The sequence below is a fragment of the Felis catus genome, chromosome B2 (assembly GCF_018350175.1).
Source record: "Felis catus isolate Fca126 chromosome B2, F.catus_Fca126_mat1.0, whole genome shotgun sequence".
NCBI classification, from domain to species: Eukaryota; Metazoa; Chordata; class Mammalia; order Carnivora; family Felidae; genus Felis; species Felis catus.
In genome coordinates, this window is record NC_058372.1 from 110,658,045 (window position 1) to 110,681,405 (window position 23,361).

The 23,361-nt window shown below is 34.3% G+C and overlaps 1 protein-coding gene and 1 long non-coding RNA gene across 4 annotated transcripts in view; one reads left to right on the forward strand and one right to left on the reverse strand.

Moving 5' to 3' along the window:
• Window positions 1-23,361, reverse strand: part of TRDN (triadin) — a 394,176-nt gene that overhangs the window by 80,956 nt on the left and 289,859 nt on the right. Inside the window, exons 23-24 of the mRNA XM_023254312.2 lie at window positions 20,355-20,405; window positions 2,937-2,975 (exon numbers count right to left, since the gene is read on the reverse strand). Of these exons, the coding sequence (XP_023110080.2) occupies window positions 2,937-2,975; window positions 20,355-20,405 (90 nt within the window). The remainder of the gene's footprint in view (window positions 1-2,936; window positions 2,976-20,354; window positions 20,406-23,361) is intronic.
• LOC111560519 overlaps window positions 1-23,361 on the forward strand; it is a 73,829-nt gene that overhangs the window by 42,690 nt on the left and 7,778 nt on the right. For 2 of the 3 annotated variants that reach the window (XR_002742431.2, XR_006598250.1), the window contains exons 3-4: window positions 5,121-5,192; window positions 21,559-21,637. This is a non-coding gene — a long non-coding RNA (uncharacterized LOC111560519). The remainder of the gene's footprint in view (window positions 1-5,120; window positions 5,193-21,558; window positions 21,638-23,361) is intronic. The other variant, XR_006598251.1, reaches the window with a different exon arrangement.

Below are 23,361 nucleotides of genomic sequence, written 5' to 3' on the forward strand. Positions count from 1 at the left end.
TCTCTGTGCGGGTCCACTAGCATCCACCCACCTATGCTTCCTTTACGAATGTCTACATTTGATCACCTTTACCATCCTTTCTTGCTTGAGACCTTGGAGTTTGGTATAGCTTATGTCATCAATGCCTATTCTTCTCCTGTGAAACATCTTGACAGTTACAAAAGCAGCAATAGCACAGTATAGAGAGTATGACTGTGTTTTTAAAGCATATGATTTCATGTAACTGAAAGAATATGTACTGAGATATTATCCATATTTTCAATGGGTTGCGAGGTTCTGTGGTTTTTAAAAACTTAATTCCTAATAATTCCACACTGAACACTAGTCATGTCTATAAATGTGGGGAATAAACAAAATTCACTTCCTCACTGCTTCTTCTTTGTGTCAATTTCTCCCATTTTTACTGTGTAATACTTAGAGTGCTAAAAGACACTCGAGTCAAATCTCTGATTGAGAATCCTTTCCATAGGATTTCATCTCACATGCCATTATAAGACTTTCTTCTTCCAATTCACATTCTAAGAATCCAAACTTTTCACTTTGGCCTCCTAATCTCCCTCTCTTTATTTCCAGAAACACTCTCCTTTGACTATATACCACAGCTGCAGTCTTGCCTTCTTCTGTTCCTCATTCAGCACCTGGCATCTCCTTTTGTCCTTTGTCCTCTCCTCACTGCATCCTGCTTACATCATGCTCAGGCTGCCCCTGAGTTAGCGCCTTGATCAAGCTACCATTTACTGAAGCCAAACCAAATGGCAAGCATCAATTCTATTTCTTTTTGACAACCCTGCTGGCCTATTATGATGGTCTTTGTTCAATAGATAAAGAAGTCGAAACTCAGAAATGTTAAGTAATTTAAGTAAAGTCATATTCCCAGCAAGTGGCAAAAAGAGTCAAATTCATGTCTTTCTATTATAAAATTGGCACTGCTTCCACTGGGCTGTATAATCACCTCCCTGTCTCAGCTGCTCTTGCATATTCCTAAAATCCTAGCTTAAACCCATCATCTCCTTGAGGTTTTCACTGATTGACAAGACCACAGGGGTGACTCCTCCCTCCAGACTCCTAGAGCAGTCATCACTAATAGAGTTGTCTTCTAGCCAGCGTTTGATAGTTTGTGTCTATTCCTTAATTATACTCTCTTAGTAGAGAAACAAGGCCTTATCACTTGTTTGTAAGTTTTGCATCACCAAGCACAATCCTGAACATAAGGCAGTGACATTTAGCATAATATATATTTTCAATAAATTGCTGATTGATTATATAAAATATTCTATTAATGCTAATTTCTCTTTCCTTTTAGGGAGTTAAAAATAAATATAACATCAAAATAGATATAAATATTTAATGTAAACTAATAATAGGAAATTTATAGTGCATATTACTTTTCCCATTACAAACCAACAGTAAAATAAAGCATCAAATACAGTGTTATGCTCACAGGAAGGAGTGACGTCATGCACCTTTTATTTGATCAGCAATCTTTCACTGACACCAGTAAAAGAGCTAACAACAGTAGAGCAATTTTTATAAGTAGTTTTCCCTTTTCTGCAGATATATCTAAAGCTCAGTTATAAGTTTCGATGTTAATAATGTATCATATCTCTATTATGCATTTTTCTCACTGTGTAAAATTGGTCATTTTTTCCCCACTTATCTTCTAGAGAATGCAGACTTTCAGATTTCATAAAGTCAATCAAAGAGACTATGTTTATGCACTAAAAAAACAATGAATTACTTTTGCTATGTTAACAGTACTTTGAAAAGAAGTGATAATACTTCAAGTTAATATTTAACATATACAAAGAAGGGGGAAACAAGAATTAGTTACATATAGGTTAAACTTTGTCAAAATGAGTATATACAAATACTTTAAGACCAATGATATGTATGTCTGTGTGTACATAGTACTTTCACTGTATGGAGAGATATAGATATAAACTTCCTTTGCGTATGCAGATATAGACATATAAGTAAGTATCTTTACATAGATATGAAATATTTGGAATAGGGTTAGCTCTAGAAAGATTGTAATTACTAATTGGAATTTTTGGTTTTCTTTTTCTGCACTGTATTTAATGATGTTCCTTCTAACTTTTTAAATTTTTTTTTTCAACGTTTATTTATTTTTGGGACAGAGAGAGACAGAGCATGAACGGGGGAGGGGCAGAGAGAGAGGGAGACACAGAATCGGAAACAGGCTCCAGGCTCTGAGCCATCAGCCCAGAGCCCGACGCGGGGCTCGAACTCACAGACCGCGAGATCGTGACCTGGCTGAAGTCGGACGCTTAACCGACTGCGCCACCCAGGCGCCCCAAGTTCCTTCTAACTTTTAACATCTCTCTTAAGAGTGTCCAGCTCTTGTCTTCCTCCCTCACAGAACCTGTTTTCAGCAATTCTATTTTCAAAGTATTCCAATTTTCAAATGAATGGTCAAGAAGGCAATGGACTCCCATTCCAAAGAATATTTGCATATTTAATCAATGGGAAAGAAAATGGTTGAATCTATTAGGCTGACCCATATAAAACTACTGTTTTGAGGTAAAAATGGTTGAATATATGTGATTTCATAAGTTTCAATGAATATATGAATCAGTTTCAGGCATTTGATCTGGTTGAAGCCTCTGAAACATAAATTGTCCCCTTGGCACTTTGTAAACAGTGCTCAATTGCCCACTAGATGAATAAGGAGAAGCATATGCTAACAGTTCCAGCGCTTTGGTGACCTTATCCAGAAAACACAGAATCTATTTTGACTTAAGAATATCTTCAAGTTTATTGCTTATTACACTTAATATATATGGAATGGGTGCATCAATATTTTTTTCAATGTTTTGAGCATTTCAAGGCCTTACGCATCCCTGATTATAACACTAGTTTTGTTCATAACAAAACAGAACATCTATTTATATGTAAATCTTAGAAAGTGCACTTACCTGCTTTGGGTATCTTTTCCTCTTTTTTAATTTCAGGTTCTGGGGTAAAACATACACACACACACACAAACACACAGGTGGATAAAATAAGCATTTGAAAAAACCCATACAAATCAATTTTAATAGATTTTTATCAATTTTAATTATAGTTACACACTTTTATCAATATGCAATGAAACATGTGTTCTTAGTAAGTGATAAAGTGACTTAAACAAAAGGACTTGATTTTGAAATCTAGTTTGCTAAGTTTTATATAGAACATACTAAGTAATTTGTCTTTACTAACAGCCCATTTCTTAGGATTCATAAGTCCTCTAAGTAATATAAATAAAAAATTAATAATAATTACTAGGAAAAAGTGTTGTAATTTTTCCTAATTTAACCAATTCAAGCCATTTATTAATTTTGATTACATACGCTCAATTCATGGAGCGCCACCTGGTGGTTAACTTAATACTTTCAAACAGGTATAATTCCTGTTTTTATTAGTACTTATTATTAATTTTATAAAGTAAATTAAATTGATTTATAATGCATTAATATAAAAATTTATTAGAATGAAGTACTTTAATTTCTTATTGTCTTAGGAAATGTCTTTTGTCTAGAAACTGCATTCCAACTTAATATCATTATAGGATAAACACATAGTTTTAGAAAGTATCCAAATAATGTTCATGATACATTGCAATCAAGGTATTGACTATATTTTATTGTTTATAATTTATTTATATTGACTATATTTTAATGTTTTCCAGTTCTTCCTCTTGTTTAAACAATTTTGCTTAGGCTGTATACTTCTTTCCTGGCAAAAAGTCTTGTTTTGATTAATGGAAGGGCCCTGCTACATTATGATTTTTCCTTCCTTCAAACAGCAGAAAAACTGACCTCATCGTTGGGATACGTTTTGAGAACAGACTGTGTTATCTGAGATAGTGCTCTCTGGCTTTATTTGAGTGGTAGCCTAATAGAGTCTCATTTTCTGGAGTTACAAAACAAACGAACAAACAAACAAAACCCACAAAAAACAAAACAAAACAAAACCATCTCATTTGTTTAACAGCAGAATTTTATATAGTAGAGAATTACATAACCATTCACACCCTACTTCCTATAATACTTGAATGCATATCCTGTAAAAAGTGATATCACTGCTCTTATCGCACTTCAACACTCCCTACCACATATTCCTCTCTTTTTATTTCACACATTCACTAAACTGGGTAGGGCACATGCTATTCTGTTGCTTTCCATGTGCTCTAATGTTACATAACAATTTTTATACAATTTTAATTTAATTTTTATTTATTGTCTATGTCTCCATCTTAGATTTTAATTTCCACAAGAGCAGTAACTATGTCTTGTGCACTATTCAAATATCAACATTTATTTACATATCTGACATGTGGCATATGATCAATAAATACTGTGGAATGAGTGAATAAATGAACAAAACGGTGACTACAGAAGGACCGAATGCTCCCTCTTGTGTATCTAAAGTCCTAGAAGAAATTCATTTATCTCACGCTTCCGGAGCTAGAAATAAAATTTCAGTGTCCCAGGATGGGTTTCGTAAACATGTTACTCATCAGGTAGAGCAATCTATTTGAAAGGGCCTTACTTCTTACTACACATGGCTCTCTCCCCCTCAATTACATTGTTATTGTAATCTTGACATGGGATTATCTTAGTCTTAATGTGTGTTGAGAGATCTTCTGAGAAACATAAAAGTTGTTGAGAATATTTTATCTGTACGTTATGATTTTTATGAGTGCAATACAACCAGAATCAACTTCTATCTTGTACATAGAGTTTTACACTCTCTCTTATGAACATGCACTATCCAACATGCGTGTGCCCATGGACCCTCACACTATATAGAAATACTGACTTTTGGTATTGCGTAAAAACACTTACAGCATGACCTCACAAGTTATGAGTTCATGGGAAGTGTAAAAAGGAGGATTTGAATCATACAATATGGCTTTAAGACAAGTTCACTTGCTCAAGTTTTGTGACCTTGGGCATTACTTAAAACCTTAAATCTCAAATTTGTCATTCCTAAAATGGAGAAAATAATGTTGTAAAATTAATGAGAATTATAAGTGATGTATGGAAAGCACTTTATTATTTTAAATTGTACTCATAAACTTAAATTGCACAGTGATTTTCATTTTTTTCTTACAGAATTGGGCCTTTACCCTTGAAGATGCAAAGCAGGAGTTGATATGTGAGATTATTGTTAAAGGATTTTCTAAGGTGAGCATCTCCTTTATTAGGCTACTTGCTAATTCAGAGCTCAGTGCCTTCATTTTGAAAACGGCATTACTACTGAAGGTTAAGTCTTTAATTTTTGAGTCACAAATGGATGCCTGTTCCTAGTCACATAAAAATGACAAATGTATATATATGTATATCTATGTATATGTATATATATCTATATATATATGTACATCTATCTATCTATCTATATATATATATATATATAATAAGGAATATATGTATTTATATTTAAGTTTAGTCCAAGGGCTTCATTGAGAAACTTCAAGAAACTAAGGACAACGGTTAATGCTGGAGATTGGGACCTGGAGGCCAGAATGGGAATTGTTATTTTCATCCAATTTTTACGGTTTGAAATTTTTTTTACCACTGATTATTATCATATAATAATAAAATATCTGATTTGCATAAACATTTGTCACTTGAGCCCTTCATTTTGGGCTCCACATGCAAGCGTTGCAGAAACATGGAATCAAGAAATCCCCACGCTGAGTTGTTGAGACAGACAGCCTGTCATTTCATATGCAGCACTGACTTTTCCAGGCTGTTGATTTCATTTATGAAATGTAAATTGCTGATGGGCCTGGGGAAGGGAGCTTCATTAACGATTTTTCAATGTCATCAACACTATGTTCTCAAGTAAAGCGGGCCGACCAAACTTCATCATGCTTGTGCTTGAGTCAGAGAAGGGCAGCCATGGAGACCAACTCTGTTTAGGAGTCTCTGTTTTGTTTTCATGAAATTAAAAGAAATCTATACAATATATAAATTCCAAGAATCGACATTATTTTAAGAATGCCTCTATTTTAGATATTTTGTAAGGAGAAGGTGACTATCACTGATTTTTCTTTTTTCACTTTATTTTGTTATCATTTTCACATTTGCTTTTTAGTACATGGTGGCCTGATATGTATAATAAATAATAACCATAATCAGATTTGTCAACCAATGATATTTTCCTCACGGCACTCACTAAATAAGTGTATTATATGCATTATTTATATTGTATTTATGTAATATGAAATATTTGTGTTTATTTGATCTCTAACCCCAGTTAGAGTATAAACATCATGAGTCCTGAGATGAGTTACTATTTCCTCTGCTGAATCATAGCACATAGATCAATGTTTTGTGCAGAATAAGGATCAAAATATTTGTTGCAAAAATGAAGAAATTATCATATAATCCTCACATGCCTCTTCTACGAGATACATACTACTATTACACCCACTTTACAGATAACAATACTAAGGCTCCATAATTTGTCTAAGTTCATTTTCCCTAATAAGTGACAAAACTGGTCTTTGAATACTGTTTTTTATGACCACCTTCAAAGCCTTAAGCACTTACAATGAAAACAGCTATAATTACTGTTGCTACAGAAAGAATAAAAGCTTTTAAACATTTCATACATAAAAACATTACAGCAAGCCACATTCCATATCTTACAGGTAGGTTGCTATTTACCTAGTGTATTTTATGTAGACAAAAACAATTATTAACAGTTTTTATTATTTAGTTGACATAAACAATTTAGACACTAAAGTTTCTATTTTTTTCAACCACTCATTGAATCATGTTGTATAAATTAGCTTCCTAAATTAGGCTGGTCAAACTAAATAAATAGATTGAGCATTGATAAAAAATTGATAGCTGTCTGATATACTCCTGTGGTTGTATTCCATATTTAATGGCACGGGAAGGTTTTACATTTAAAAGCAGGTCACCAAGTCCATTTTTGTAAAATATACAGAAGAACTTCAGCAGTCAGTTGTTTGTGAGTTTTGGTCTGAGGGAGTCTGGAAACCTGGTGGCTAAGGACACAACTCATACTGCCAGTGGTGTGTCCCAGATCCACCCCAGGTGTCTATGTGACCTGAGCAAGTCACTTTCAGTGCTTCAATGTTCACATTAATAAAAAAGGACGCTGTAGGGGCACCTAGTGGCTCAGTCATTTGAGCATCTGACTTCGGCTCAGGTCGTGATCTCATGGTTCATGATTTTGAGCCCACATTGGGCTTGAGGCCGTCAGCACAGAGCCCTCTTGGGATCCTCTGTCCCCCCCTACACCCCCTTTCTCTGTCTCTCCCCTACTCGTCCGCTCTCTCTCTGCCTCTCAAAAAAAAAGCATTTAAAAAAAGGATGCTGTAAAAATTAAACTGAACACTACATGTGAGGCATTTAGAACAGAATCAGATACAATGCAAGTAGCGCACATTATTCTCTTGATACTTTAAACTATGTTTCTTATATTTTTCTACCATACTGCTAAATAAAATATATTTTAAATGTATATTTTTAAATAAGGCAATTAAAATTTTGTGTATTTAATAAAAGTTAGTGTTCATAAATTTCTTCTAAACCCATGTTTTTTATATCATTTGAGTAATCATTTGCAATTTCTAATGAAAATCTGCCACTAGTGTGCACACATACACATGTACAGGACTGTACTATGGCTCTCATTATATTACTTAAAACCAGGGCACCTGGGTGGCTCTGTCAGTTAAACATTTGACGCTTGATTTTGGCTCAGGTCATGATCTCATGGTTTGTGGGATGAAGCCCCGTGTTGGCTTCTGCCCTGACTCCCTCTTTCTCTGCCCCTCCTCTGTTCATGCTTTCTCTCTCTCAAAAATAAATAAACAAACATAAAAAAATAAATTATATTCAAAACACACACACACACACACACACATTCACATTTTGTTGTTTCCTTGATGCTTTATGGGAGGGGACAGAGAACTACTGTCATTCCAAGTAACTTGGCTTCAAAATTCGGGATTAGGGAAAATTCAGACTGAACTCATGTTTTTTCATGTCCTGAGAGGACTTGTTTTGCACACATTTCATCTGTTTTGATAGGTAGCATTTGATTTCATCTGCTGTGGACACATTACTTTGTAGCCCAGGTAAATACAATTGTGAGAAAGAAAAAATCTGACTACCTTTAGGTTTGACTTGGAACTTCTTCAGTTTACAGACTTCCAAAAGAAGAAACTGTCCCAAGTTTAGGTGATGTCCCGTAGAGAACCAACACCTGGCATCATCTCCTTCATGACTTTTCATCTTATCTGTGCCTACATTTCTTCACTTCAATATTCTATGGACTATTTAATATTTTCCTTCTTCTTTTTTAACCATGTCCATATGGTTTTGAAATATTACACATCCTCTGTGCTTCTATTTTTCCTGCTTGAGTTTCTAAAGTTGTATCATATTTGTTTATAAAGTGAGGAATCCTCCATTCATAATAAAGGGGCAAGGTGATGGTATTCTCAAGTAATTAGGCAACCTCATAAAAGTAAGGACTTGCAGAGATCATTTTGTACTGCAGTTGGAGAAAAACAGACACACAAACCGACTAAACAAAAAAATCCCTTCGTTTGAAATTTATTTCCTTTTTATTAATCAATGATTTAATATGAGGCATCTGAAATTCTAAATTTTAATTTTTTCACCTTATGAAATGGAAAATTATATTAGCTGATGTATTTGTGACTAAGATTAAATTAAATAATTGAATAAACATTGTACGAGCACTCATATACTAATATCTAAATAGCAGATACCCATAGATTGGATAAAAAACTTTGATATCCCTCGTCTAAGGCAGCATTGGAGGCCACTTTATATTTCCTCTTTTTCAAATATTGTAAGATTTTCTTGGACAGACTTTTGTCTTGCTCATCTTTGGAAACACAGCATCTAAAATATCCCCAGACTATACCAACATTCAAAATTTGTTATTGATACAAAACAAAGAAAAATGTGGTTTAAAGATGTCAGGAAAATCAAACCTATAAACTTTGCTTTTAGGTGGCTCAGGCCAAAATATGAAATGGAATCTCTCTTCCATTAACCTAAGCCTTACTAAAAGCCCATTAGAACTGACTCACCCACATTCAACACTGATACACATTATCTTCAGATTTTATATTTAATTTGCTCCAATCAGGAATAATTACCCAGAGTAAGTGAATTAACTAGTTTATAGCCAGTCTAAGCTAGAGTCTCAAGCTAATGAGCAGTGTTCTTTCCATAACATGTGTGCGCACACACACAAACACCCGCCCCCCCCAGATGCGCGCGCACACACACACACACACACACACACACACACACACACATTCTCTCTGCCTCTGTGTCTGTCTCTTTCTCTTGCCTCTCATTCCCATTAGGTCAAAAAAAAATTTGCTTTATAAGCTTCTGTAGGCATAGTTCTAAAATGGTTCTAGTTTGTAATGCAAGCACTTAATGTGTGACTCAAAGCTTTGTGTCTAGGACCTGATGCTGCAATCCTTCCTTGGCAAGATTCCCAAGGAGTTTGATGCTCACAAGGAAAGTTTGCTGAGTGGACACTAAAGATGCAAAATGAGCCCAAGGGCATTCTCTCTTCGCAGCAAAGAATAAACACATACATTTTTCCTGCCTCATTCTGTCATCATTTCGTTTTTGCGATCCTTGGTCTTTCACATATGCTAAGCCGATGTACCACGCTTCTGATAGTGCCACTCTGCCTTTATCTTCTCTTTCTTTTAGGCCTCCCTATGTGTGCCTCATTATTCTTTCCTTCTTGCAGTTTCCATCGTGAAGAGTACACATTGAAATAAGTAAGAAATAATTGGAAGAGGCTGCACTTATCAGCTGCACAAAGAACAGTCAGTCAGAACAATGTCCTGTAATGTTATTTGAAGATGGCAGGATAGTTGGTTGAATATATTTTAGGTAATGAGCCAGTTGACTTTAAACCGTTCAATGGGTTCAGAAAGTTGTGCAACAATCATTTGCTCAGGTAAGGAAGCAGACATTCTTTTGTTTCTCCTTATCAAAGGGAGGGTCCCTCTTTAACTAGATTCTTCCCTGTTTCTCTGGGCACCAACATTCACTTTCTTTAACTTGAAGCAAGAATAATCAATGAAGTTAATAAAAGGTCACATGTTTATGTATGGATCATCCTATATCTTATTCAAATATGTAAAAATAATGCATGACCTTATATGAAAAATAATACATTTAACATTTTTAAAGTGAACAGGAAAAATAAAAAGACTTATGGTAACATTAAAAAAAATTATCAAGGAGAGAGGCATATTAGAACATTCTCATAAGGTAGCATGAGTGACAACAAAAGTAGATGTGCAAAGGGACAGTGACTCATTTTCTTATGCTACTTTGCCCCTTCTAATGAGACCTTAACCGGAAAGAATACCAAAGAAGGAATCTTGGGGCTTTACACCCATAATTGTTTATATATTTCACATATAGTTGTATTTATCATTGAGCATTAATTTTTTGGAAGGAGAAAATAAAATTTCACAACACTTGGATACATTAATTTGTAAAGCCAATGATTGTAATACAGAAAATTCGGCAACCTTAACTGCTTTCTTGCCAACACATAACCCCTTTCCATTCTGTCAACTTGGCATTTTAGCATGATCGGCACAACAGGAAAAAATGTTAGTCTGTAAGTTTCTGCTTAGAGTGACAGAGCTACAATTACTAGCTCAATTTTCACTTAAACAATTCTTCAGAAAGTGAGTCATCATGGATTTGTAAAAGGCACCTATCGACACTTTATTTTTGAATCTGACTGCTCTCAAAATTTTTTTTTAATGTTTATTTATTTTTGAGAGAGAGAGAGACAGAGTGTGAGTGAGGGAGGGGCAGAGAAAGAGGGAGGCACAGAATCTGAAGCAGGTTCCAGGCTCCATGCTGTCAGCACAGAGACCAATGCAAGAACCCATGAGCTGAGAGATCATGACCTGAGCTGAAGTTGGCACTTAACGAACTGAGCCACTCAGGCGCCCCCCCCCTGACTGGTCTTCTTTTAATCAACAATTATCTATAACTTTCCTCCATTCCTACCAAATGCAAAAAATTGTTATGGGGAAAAAAACAACCTTGAGACCGTGTAAGGATAAGTCTTTTTAATATATTCCAATATTGAAGAACAAAGGAAAATAAGATTGTTTTTAGGTGCATTTAAGTCTGATACTAAGTAGCTAATCCAGCATAGAAACCTTAGATAATCCTTTAATCTTTGTGCATCAATTTCTTCACTTGTTAACATGATAGTATAATATTTTCTTCCTAAAATAACTCAAGGCAGAAATAAATCATGTCAATAATTAAATCAGAAACCAGGCATGGGAAAACCTAGAAAAAACTACACTAATATTAAAATGCTAATGTTGATTATTAAATCAAGTATTCTAGATCAACTATTAGATTTTAAAAACAATATTACAGCAAATTCTAATATTTCTTATAAGATGGCAATGTCATAAGCAAAGATGACATTTGTGAATTGCAGTATTATTAGAAAAACTTTAATTCCAGAATGGTGAATCAAAATGTATGTTAGTTGCATTCACTTATTAGAATGATCAGTTGCAAAAGACAAAGTAAATCCCTGTAACGTCAGTTTAGAGAATTAGAACAATAAATAACATTAAAACTGGAACTTTTTGGAAGTTTAATGTCAATCTTGAACATCAGAATATTTTTGGTCCCAGCTAATGTAGCAGTATAGCAACGCTGATTATGTTCCAACTGACGCATGTTGAATTAACATATTCTAAAAAGTGCTCTTAGAGACAACTCTCTGAGACCAACTGGTTTTGATTCTTTTCATAAAAGAAGACTGTATAATATCTACTTCTTCAACAGATTGTCAAACTTTTCCTTGCAGGTCTCTAGGTCTCAGTATTTAAATAATGTTTATAGAACCAACATTGGGGACTTCGGGATAAGACTTATAAACTGAAACTGAAAATGCACAAAATACCAACTTTTAGCAAATGAAAAGCAGGACAGATAGATTACTAGTATTGGCCCTCAAGATACCTAGTTGTACTCATGCTAAAAAGAATGTCCTGGGTTCTTCAAGTAGCAGTTTTAAATGTATTCTTTACTAACTTTCCTCAGAACTTTACTCATCTCACCTTGATTCTTTCCATCACTCATCCATGTGTGACCACACCTTCAAAATCCATACACTGACAAACATATCTCACAAGTGTATCTTCAACCTGAATTCCTTTTCTGCACCTCACACTTAGATAGTCAGTTTCCAGCTCTACATTTCTTTTGGGCGTCCAATAAACAGCTAAAACTCAACAAGCTGTTAGCCACACTTATGATTGATCCTAAGCTTCTCCTTTTCTGGTGTCCCATCTCAGTGGTGTCACCAACCATTTAGCTGTATAAAATAGAAATCTTATTAAATATAATACTTTTCAAAAATGTCCTCTTCTCTCCATTTCACCTGCAACCGTCCTGGTCAAGGTACCATAATCTCTCACCTTAATACCATCAGTTATATCTTAATTGTCTTCTTGAATCCTATTCTGCTTTTCTCCAACTCACTGCCGTAGTGGCCATCACAGAAAGCAACTCTCTCCCCTTCTGTGGTCAAACATGTAAAAAATACTTTTGTGTATATCCATTGCCCTTAGACTAAATACCAAAAACCTTAATATGGCTTATAGCAGGGGTTGGTAAACTTTTCCTGTAAAATGCCAGAGAGTAAATATTTTAGTTTTACAGGCCATTTGATCTCTGGTGTAGAGATTCAACTCTGCTATTATGGCACAAACACTGCTACAGACAAAACATAAATGAGTGTGTTTGTGTTCTAATAAAATGCTATTTATAGATACTGAGATTTGAATTTCTTATATGTTTAAGGTGCCCCCAAATTTTATTCTTCCTTTGATTTTTTTCAACCATTTAAAAATATATAAGCATTCTAGATTTGGTCCATGAAATATAGTTTGCCTACTCCTGGCCTTCAAAGTTCTGCTTATGTCTTATCTTTGTTTTGTATTTCTCTTGTTAATGTTTTCTACACATCTGCAACACTGTCCTTTTTCACAAGAAATTTGAATGTGCTGAAATATCTCTTCACTCCTTGGCCTCTCCTATTCTCAGTTTTTTCACTGGTTAAAATTCTTACTTATCCTTCACATCTCAGATAGAATTTTGCTTGGTTTGGAAGTATTCCTTGATTCCCCAACCTGAGTCAGATTTTTTTTAATGTTTATTTCATTTTTGAGAGAGAGAGATAGAGAGAGAGATACAGAGACAGAGACAGAGTAGACGAGGAGCAGAGAGAGGGGGAGACACAGAATCTGAAGCAGGCTCCAAGCTCCGAGCTGTCAACACAGAGCTTGATGTGGGGCTCAAACTCAGGAGCTGTGAGATCATGACCTGAGCTGAAGTGAGACGCTTAACTGACTGAGCCACCCAGGCATCGTTAAGTCAGATTTTTCTATACTTATAATACCATGTTCCTTCTATCAAAGCATTTCTCTCAGTTTTATAGCTGTTCATTTAATTGTGTGATTTACCCCTTTATATTCAGCACCTTCTGTTAGACTTCTATGAAAGCTGAAACCCAATTTTTGGCTTGTCATTGTCTTTTCTGTATATATGAAAAAATTCAAGATGTATTCTCAAGTGAAAAAATATTACAGAAGAATCTTGGTAGTACTCACAGGAGACTCTCATTTTATCATGACATTCATATATTTTAAAGAGAAATATTCATAGTCACATATGGCCTGTTGCGGCTAATGATGTAGGCTAGTTCATTCAAAACGTATTCACATACTTCCTTACCTTTCCTTCCTCTAGTCTAGAGGCTGGAAAATGAAACACCTTGTTGCCCTAAACAAATTCCTTATATGTTAAAATCATTCTAATCAAATTTTTTTTTGATTACCCAAAAATGGGGAAACACACACACAGATAAAATTCACTTATGTAACTAAAAATTCAAGGGCACCTGGGTGGCTCAGTTGGTTAAGCATCCGACTTCAGCTCACAGCATGATCTTGCAGTTCATGAGTTTGAGCCCCACACTGGGCTCTGTGCTAACAGCTCAGAGCCTGGAGCCTGCTTCGGGTTCTGTGTCTCCCTCCGTCTCTCTCCCTCCCCCTCTCTCCTCTCTCTCAAAAATAAATAAACATTAAAAATATTCACAGAATTTGTGGAATATAGTGGCAGAATTTCATTAACGAGAAAACTGGCATCTCATAAGACTAGTGCTAGTAACTTACTTAAAATAGCTAAAGGCTACATCTTAAGACATTTTTATGCCATAGAGAGTTTTTACAAATTAAGTTGGCTGTTCTGTCCTTAGTGACATACCATTATGCACTATACATCATCATTTACAAAAGTTTTTCTTTGACTCTTAAGCTAAATGGCAAGTGTCCTGAAGGGAAGAACTATACATAAAGGCACATTCCATCTTTTTACATCTTACATTGCAATGTATCTCTGTTTAAATATGAAATGTGTATTCTTTGCTTTAAAGTTGCTTTTTCTCGATAGTTTTATAGCATTGGCTGTAATTCCTATTTCTTATTTCACTCCTCTCCAGTGGATTTTATTTTATTTTACTCCATTTTATTTTATTTTTATTTCAGCTGTATTACAGTATAATTGACACATAAAATCGGTAGACATGTAAAGTGTACATCATGGCTATTTGATATATGTATACATTGTGAAAGGATTCCCCCCATCTGGATTTTATTTTGTATTTGTATGTCTGCCTCTGAGTTAATTCTGCAATTGGAGACTTGCATCACTTAGGGTTTGCAGTACTGAGCACAGTGCCCATCAAAACCACCTATAAAGCAAACAACCAGTCAGTTTGTCAACCAGAGCAAGGACTCAAGAAATGTTTTTGAGCAATATTTTGAAGAGTCATTAGTTGAGAAAAAACACAAAAGAAAAGTGCAGATGAAAGCAAGTTTTAGGAAGTATTTTCCTTACTTTCTATTCCACTATAAGTGACGAAAAGATTTGTCAGCAAAAATTAAATGTTTGAAGTCTTATATGAGACGTTATCCTGGAGTCATTTCTTTAAATTTACTTTTTGTTTCAATATTAATTTGCAACAACTACTGAAGCCTTGCTAACGACAACAAATATGAAACCACCTTTAGGGACTTGCACATATTAAACACCAGTGTAAAAATTGTAATAAAAGTGAATATCACAAATGCTGACTTGGAAAATGAATCAAGATATTCTTGGTTCCATAGTGATTTCTATGATTCAATAAAAGCTGTGGCAGAATAAAGTCATTTTCAGATTTATTATAAAGATCTTTATTTGTTTTCACCGGTTACTTTGCTATTTGTTGAAAAAATTTTACTTTCATTAATATAAATGATAAAATATGGATTTATTACAGTAAAGCTTTATAAATACTATAATTTAAATAATATAACCTTATTTATTATTTTAACGATATTATTCTATACAATCCACATATTCAAGTTTGTTTAATATGATCTATAAATTTCTTCAAGAAAAGAATCATTAGAGACATGACAGCAAAGTCGTGAGTTTGGCAAAAATTTAGAATTAAGTAGCTGACCACTTGATTTTTGTCTATGATTTGATGTTTAAACAATTTTAATTATCGTAAAAGCTTTTACATTTTCATATCAAATTAAATGATTGAAATTTCTCTTCAATGTCACATGAAGCTACCTTACAAATTTAATGAGGCAGAGGTAACTTATAACTGTATTTTGGGGGCTCCTGGGTGGCTCAGTCGGTTGAGCGTCCGACTTCGGCTCAGGTCATGATCTCACAGCTTGTGAGTTCAAGCCCCACAGAGAGCCCTGTGCTGACAGCTCGGAGCCTGGAGCCTGCTTCGGATTCTGTGTCTCCCTCTCTCTCTGCCCCTAACCCACTCGCATTCTGTCTCTCTCAAAAATAAAAATAAACATTAAAAATTTTTTTTAAATTAAAAAAAACTGTAATTTGCCATGCGAACATGAAATTGAAGATTATTACTCCCTACGGTAAAAAATAAGTACACAAAAAAGAAAATTGGTGCTTTCCGCTATTTTTATGATTTCATGGTTAAATCATGTAATGTTAAATGGCAGTTGAAGTGAAAGAAATGGATGGATGGACAAGCTAAAACTTTCTGACTTTGCCTGATATAAGCCAAGATTGTACTTACTGTTTATTTTGTTTTGTTGAGATCAAATACATACAACCAATCAGGTGGACACAAAATCAGAATCTCTATAGAAAGGATTAATGGGAAGTGGAAATCCTTAAACACAGATGTCTTCAGACCATGTATTTCATCTGGAGTAGTTTTTCCTAAAGGGCTAATCCAGATCTAACACAACTGCTATGTACCAGTTCTCCCACTGGGCTGTGCTTGAACAAAATAACATTCTTCCGAAAATAGATTCAGAAAGGAACTCTCATTTCATGGTGGTCATTCTTTGTAACTACAAAGCTTCTGTAAAGGAAACATCAAGGCGCCCCTTCAAGGACCTACCTTACTATTAAAAGAAAAGAAAAGAAAAGAAAAGAGTCTTCTGTGCAATGAAGAATATTTGGAATCAAATAAGATATTCTGAAATAAGGACAATCACTTTGAACTTCATGAAGAAAGCTTAAAAGGAGATAATGAAAGGGCTGGAGAAAAGTCAGAAAATTAAAAACGCAGAAGGGAGAATGAGCAAATAGAAAAAAATATGTTTTACATGTTCACATATTCCACAGCACTTTAGTACATATTTTCTACTAAAATAACCAAGACAAAATCATTTTGCTCATAAGTCACCTTTTATCTTGTTAAGTTACACTTTTCAAATAGGAAAGATATTTTGTCAACTACACACCATACAAGGCCATGAGGATCAAAATCATTTGAAATAAAGAGTAAAGAGCAATGGTGATATGAGTTATTATAGTCACTATTAACAGTATAATTCATATTGTAAAAGCCGAATTCTTTATTCATATTCATTTGAGGGTTTCTTTAAGGCAAAATTCCTGTATGCTGATTTTGTACAGTTTTTCTCTTAAGTATATACAATTTGATTTTGTCCCAAATTGAATTCCTTACATTCATTTCTGTTGGAACCTGGCTTCCAGTATGCTGAAGTAATTTGGAATTGTATTACTATCTTCTACAAGTCCATGATGTTGAATTCTGACTATAAAAACCTTCCAGGATTACTCAAAATTATTTTATATGAATCATCCTAATACTAAAATGGGGTTTATATAAATATGCTATTTTTTAGAATTGCATATATTTGAGATAGATTCCAGCTCTTCTCTCTCTCTCATTTATTTGACTTTTACTATCATGGAAATTAATTATATTAGTCATTCCCGATTAAAAATTACCAATATTACCCACACATTTCAATGATTATAAATTTATTTTTTGGTTGTTTGCTCAATTAGCAATTTTTTAAATGAATAAACATAGACAAATTTGACATTTCAGGTATGTTTGTTCTATTTTTATTAATCTGTAGGTTTAAAAAATATAATGTGCTTATTCATCCTTTGTTAATTATATGCATTGTAATACATTTTCCCAGTATGAAGCTTATCTTTTCTGTTTGGATTTGTTCTCTTTTTGTCTTAAATCCTACTCTAACCATACATACACAATGGAATACTGAGTCATAAAAAAGATTGAAATCTTGCCATTTGCAGCAACATATATGGGCCAAGAAGTTATGCTAAGTAAAACAAGTCAGACAGAGAAAGAAAAATACCATATAAGTTCACGTATATGTGGAATTTTTTAAAAAAGAAAACAAACAAACAAACAAGACAGAAATAGTTTCATAGATGCAGGAAACAAATTTCCTGATTACCAGAGGTGGGGAAAGGTTGGGAGCAGGGCAAAATAGGTGAAAAGGATTAAGAGGTACAAACTTCTAGTTATAAAATAAATAAATCATGGGAATGTGGTGTAAAGCACAGGGGATATAGTCGATAATTTTGTAATAACTTTGCATTGTGACAAAAAGTAACTAGACTTCCCAGGGATCATTTCATAATGTATCAAAGTATTGAATCACTAGGATGTACACCTGAAACTAACTAGGTATTGTGTGTCAATTATATTTTGATAAAATAAAATAAAATAAAGTTCTGGTGATTGCATTTAGTTGAATTTTTATGCACCCCCTTCCTTGTCTATACATACTCATCATTAAAAGTTAGGGAGAAAATAGTACAATAACATAAAAATTGATGAAATAAGGGCAGAATGTTAAAAAAATCTATCTTTTCCAAAAAGCTTTCTTTTCCACCACCATTATCTATGACCATGAACTGGCTAGTGTTAGAATGACCATATGGCATGGGATGATGAAAAAGGATTCTGGAATGATAGGAAAAGAAAAAGGAAACTCTTAAGTAGGTATGTCCAGTGATCAAAGACTGAAATGCACATCAAGTGATTTTGGTGGAAATCTGAATTATTTTGTGTGTGGATATATATATATATATATATATATATATATATATATATCCACACACACATATATATATCCACACACACACACACACACATATATATATATATATATATATATATATATATATTCATTCCACATGCATTTCTTCCAGGGAAAATTTTTGAACTGAACAGCCTTAATAAAAATGTGGAAATTTGAAATATGCTTGTCTTTTCCTCATTTTTTTTTAATATTTCTGTTTTAGATTGGCAAAGGAATAATTAGCATCCTTGAATGCTTAAATTACTTAATGGCATCAAATCATTTCAACTTAGATTGTTATGTAAGTGTCCACTCCAACCACCAACCAGATCATGCCAAAGAAATCTAGTTTCTTTAAAATAATTTAGTGTTCAGGTAAATCTACAGGAATGCCATTAGTCTTCGCAATCAATTTATAATACAAATGTGGCAACATTTTGCTGTTTATTGGGCATTTAACATTACATGTGAGAATTCTCTTGCAAGGTAAAATATTCTGATTTACATATTATAGCAGACTAGCATAATTGTATATAGCACTGAAATAACTAGTATCATAAGTGAAGATAAAGTTTTAGGTATGATAATACATTTCTAAAGTGAAATATAAAGGCCTTAACAGATTTGAAATCCATGTTGCTTTAAAATACTTAAAAAAAAATCAAGTATGCCTATGGGCTGAGAAACAAAAATCATGTTGTACTCTTATGTTTCATTAAATAGCAATTTCGTTTAATTTAAAATTAATTGCAGAGTTAGAAAAATATGACTTAAGGGTGTTTTTCTATACATTGCTACACTCACTAATGAAGACTCTCCATGTGCCCTTCATTTCTCTACGTCCTTGGCTGCTTTCCCCACCCCCAGCTCACCCACAACTCTCCCAACTCCAACACATGTGTTACAAGTTTACCAAAAGTTTCTTTTTCTTTTAAACAAAATATTGCCAGTAAGTTTGGATTTATCACTAAGTCCCTGTACATTAATTGGTCAATAGTTCATGCAGATCTTCTCCTCAGGTATATTTCTAACCTATTTTTAACATTCAGTATGGTCAGTATAATTTCATGGTCTCACTGGTTTACTTATGTTCATCTTGACAATAGGAAATATTAGAAAATTCTGAGTATGATACCGTGCCCATAGAAGGTACTGGGATTAATTAGAAACTAAATATATTATATTGGACTAACCATATTTACTTATGTTTTAGGAGACATAACTTCGTGCATATCAGAATCCACATTACTTTGTAGTATAATGGGAAGGCTGGAGGTGTTTGCTTTAGATCAGATTTCTAATGCTGACTGTATTGCAAATCACAATAATTTTGAAAAGTTTTTGGCTACTCCATTTTTATTTATCTATAAAACGAAGGTTTTGGACTATAGTTTATCTCTAAGTTCCTCCTAGCTATAACATTTGTTTAGAGTTTGGTTGTATCCAAACCTAACAGAATGGCAAGCTAACACTGAGAAATTTTAAGTGTTTTTATCTTAAGTCTTTGGTTTCTATAGCTATTCTTTTTAAGATTCACCTTGGGATATTTACTAAATGCAGATTTTCCACTACAGACTGGTGGAGTCAGAATAACATATGCATTTTAAAAAGCTTTCACAGTATTTCTGACATAGTTACTCTTGTCTTTGTTATTTCATAGTAAAATTTAGAATTTTGAGAGAGAAAATAGTCCTTTTTCCTTTGCTCACACATATACAAGGGCGTATGAAAGTTATAGTTTTAAAAGCCTGAAAAATAAATGATATATTGCTTTGTTGCAAATAACTGAATATGCAATAGGCAGATCAATGTGTTTTCACATTTCATTATACAATATTACCTTTTTCCTTTAGGGAAACTGGAAGCTTCACTTCTTTCCCCTTAATAGGCTCTGGAAAAACAAACAAACAAACAAAAAACATTGAGCCTTTATTTGAAGCCAAGATAAAAGGATTTGAGAACACATATATAATGGAGTCAGTGAGCTATAAGTAAGGTGAACTTGGGTGGAACTTCTATAATGTTTTCTTACAAAAATGATTTTAATCATACAGAGACAAGGAAAAAACAGCACAGAGTACAACAATCCATCCTCCCTGATCATTTTCATTTAAAATAAATGTAAATTGTCGAATGAGTTACAATCTATTTGTTCATTTAAGAGAATGGGCTTTGGATGGATAGGAACTTATTTTAGCTGTAATTTTTTAAAAAAACATATGGCTTCTAGAAGTCTCCCAAACTGTTATAATCAGCACTAACTTAGTTTATTTCTTTCAGGCTATGTGATTATTTTTTTTTAAATAAACAAATGGAAAACCCTGCATCTGTCATGTAAATGTGGTGCTTCAGTCATCAGACTCCAGTCAAGCACATTTCAAGAATAAGACAGAAATAAAACACAAAAGCCAATTTTATCTGTAAACTCCCACCATCATAAAAATGTGGCCCTTAGTTTAAAAAAAAAAAACTTTGTTTATTCTACCAGGTTCAAATATAAAGTGATTCTAATCATATCATGTGTCCCAGACATATATGTGGGTGATGTCTTGAATAGGATCATACTTCCTCAATAGCCTATGTAAAAGATAAACCAGTTTTCTGCCTTGTCTGCAACATATCTCAGTAAACATTTTACTGACAAAAATTACTTTTGATGCAGTGAGAAAAGAAGGGAAAGGGGAATAATCTATCCTTCCAGCCCTTTGTTTTATTCCCACCTTATGGTGTGTGTGTCAGGGGGAGAGTGCAGAATATGATGGCGGGACTCGTAAATGAATATCTCACTCAAGCAATTGCTTAGAATTGAGTCCAGGTGACTTTGGATAGTGTCAAGAATGGACTTAGGAGTTCTATTGAAAAGCCTGTGCCCCTCAAAGCAAGATTTTCTTGGTAGAAAATATCCATATTTTCCTTTCCATATCCTTAAATATCCATATGTTTGCAGAATATTTTTAAATGGCTTTGGTGGCAAGGAAAATTCCGTGTTGCCATTTAATGTGCTAAGTATAAGTAGGGCCTATTTTTTTTTTTCTGTATTTCAGCATCTGAAGATGAAATCAAGAGCCATGGATTGAATAAACAGACTGAGAAGCTTCATTAACTTTTTTCAAGCTAATGGGGGTAATTTACTGCTTTTGCATTTCCTGGCTAAACCAAAAAAAATAATAATGTATTGTGAAATGAGAAATTTCACAATGGGGACAGATTCCTAGTGGGGTGGGAGAGTGCAGCACCTGGAATTTCAAGTTCAAGATACAGCATATTGATTTAAGTGGGGAGGTGTATATGTTTGTGTGAGATTAAAGTAGTTATAAAACACAAGAATGAGGGAGAGAACCCAAAGACTGCTTTGATATTGGTGGAGAAAGAAAGAAGAGGTGGAATGCAAATTTATAATGTATTTGAAAGTCATAAACTCATCACTTTAAACGTGGTGAAAGTTCACCAAAGTCGGACACTCAACTGACTGAGCCTTCTAGGCCACTAAAATTGATTTAAAAAAAATGTTCATTTTTGAGAGAAAGAGCACACTTGTGTGTGAGCAGGGGGTGGGGGAGAGGCAGATAGAGGGAGAGAGGGAGAATCCCAAAACATCCCTCACTGACAGCACAGAGCCCAACCTGGGGCTCGATCTCAGAACCATGAGATCATGACCTGAGCCGAAATCAAGAGTCCCACACTTAACTGACTGACTGAACCACCCAGGCTCCCCAAAAGTGATTTTTATTTCCAAGTTCAATAATGGGAAGATGCCTTCTGCTCCCAGGCTGGATCATTTCTTGCACTGATTTTCTTGAAGGTCATTTCCTCTCAGTGTCCATTTTGATTTCAAGGGGTTTTCACCTGATTTAGGAAGTCCACAGGCTGAAGTAGGAAAGGAGTGGGGTATCAAATCTTACCCAAACTGTGAAGAATGTTATATAGTAATTCTGTACTTGTATATTAGGAAGGATAAGGATATTGTTGGCTTGGGTCAGCTATTAAGGTTTTTTTTTTTAAGTCATCTGTATTGTTTGTCAGGAGCAAAGCATTGGAGAGCACTTTTTTTGTGTGATTTTACAAATATGGCAGTTTCTTTGTGTTTGTCCAAGAGCCTACAGAAAAGCTTATGAATCTTGATTATCAAGATCTAGAGGTGCTGGTTGGATCAGTCAGTTAAGCACCCGACTTTGGCTCAGGTCATGATCTCCTGGTTCATGACTTCGAGCCCCACATCGGCTCTGTGAAGACAGCTCAGAGCCTCAAGCCTGCTTCAGATTCTGTGTCTTCTTATCTCTGCCCCTCCCCTGCTCACACTCGGTTTCTATCTCTCTGTCTCTGTCTCTCTCTCTCTTTCTCATAACTAAATAAACATTAAAAAAATTAAAAAAAAAGATCTGGAACATATTTAAAGATGCTTGGATATAATTTAGAATTCTCAAAGTCTGGGTAAGGAGGTTGTGATGGAAAAAAAAAATTCACAGAAGAATAGGAAAATGGTTTCAGGTTTTTAATCCCTCTACACTGCCCCAGATAAAGGCAGTAATAAACTAGGGTGAGTGTCCACAATGAACTCTAAATCATTGGGGATCAAAGTCCTCAGACAACTTACCTCATCCTTAGCTCTACCTTTTGTTTGTACAGGTGGGAATGGCCAAGAGAAAGCATGTTTATGACAAATAGAAATTGGGGGATCATCATGTGCATGGTCCCAAGCATCAGAATATAAGGAAAGACAAGCTTCGCTGAGAATTCTCTGGCATTAGATCCAAACATACACAGGCCTGGGTCACAAAATTAGAAAATACTTCTAACATCCATCATATTACTCCAATACCAGAGTAACCTAAGAGTGCTACTATTGC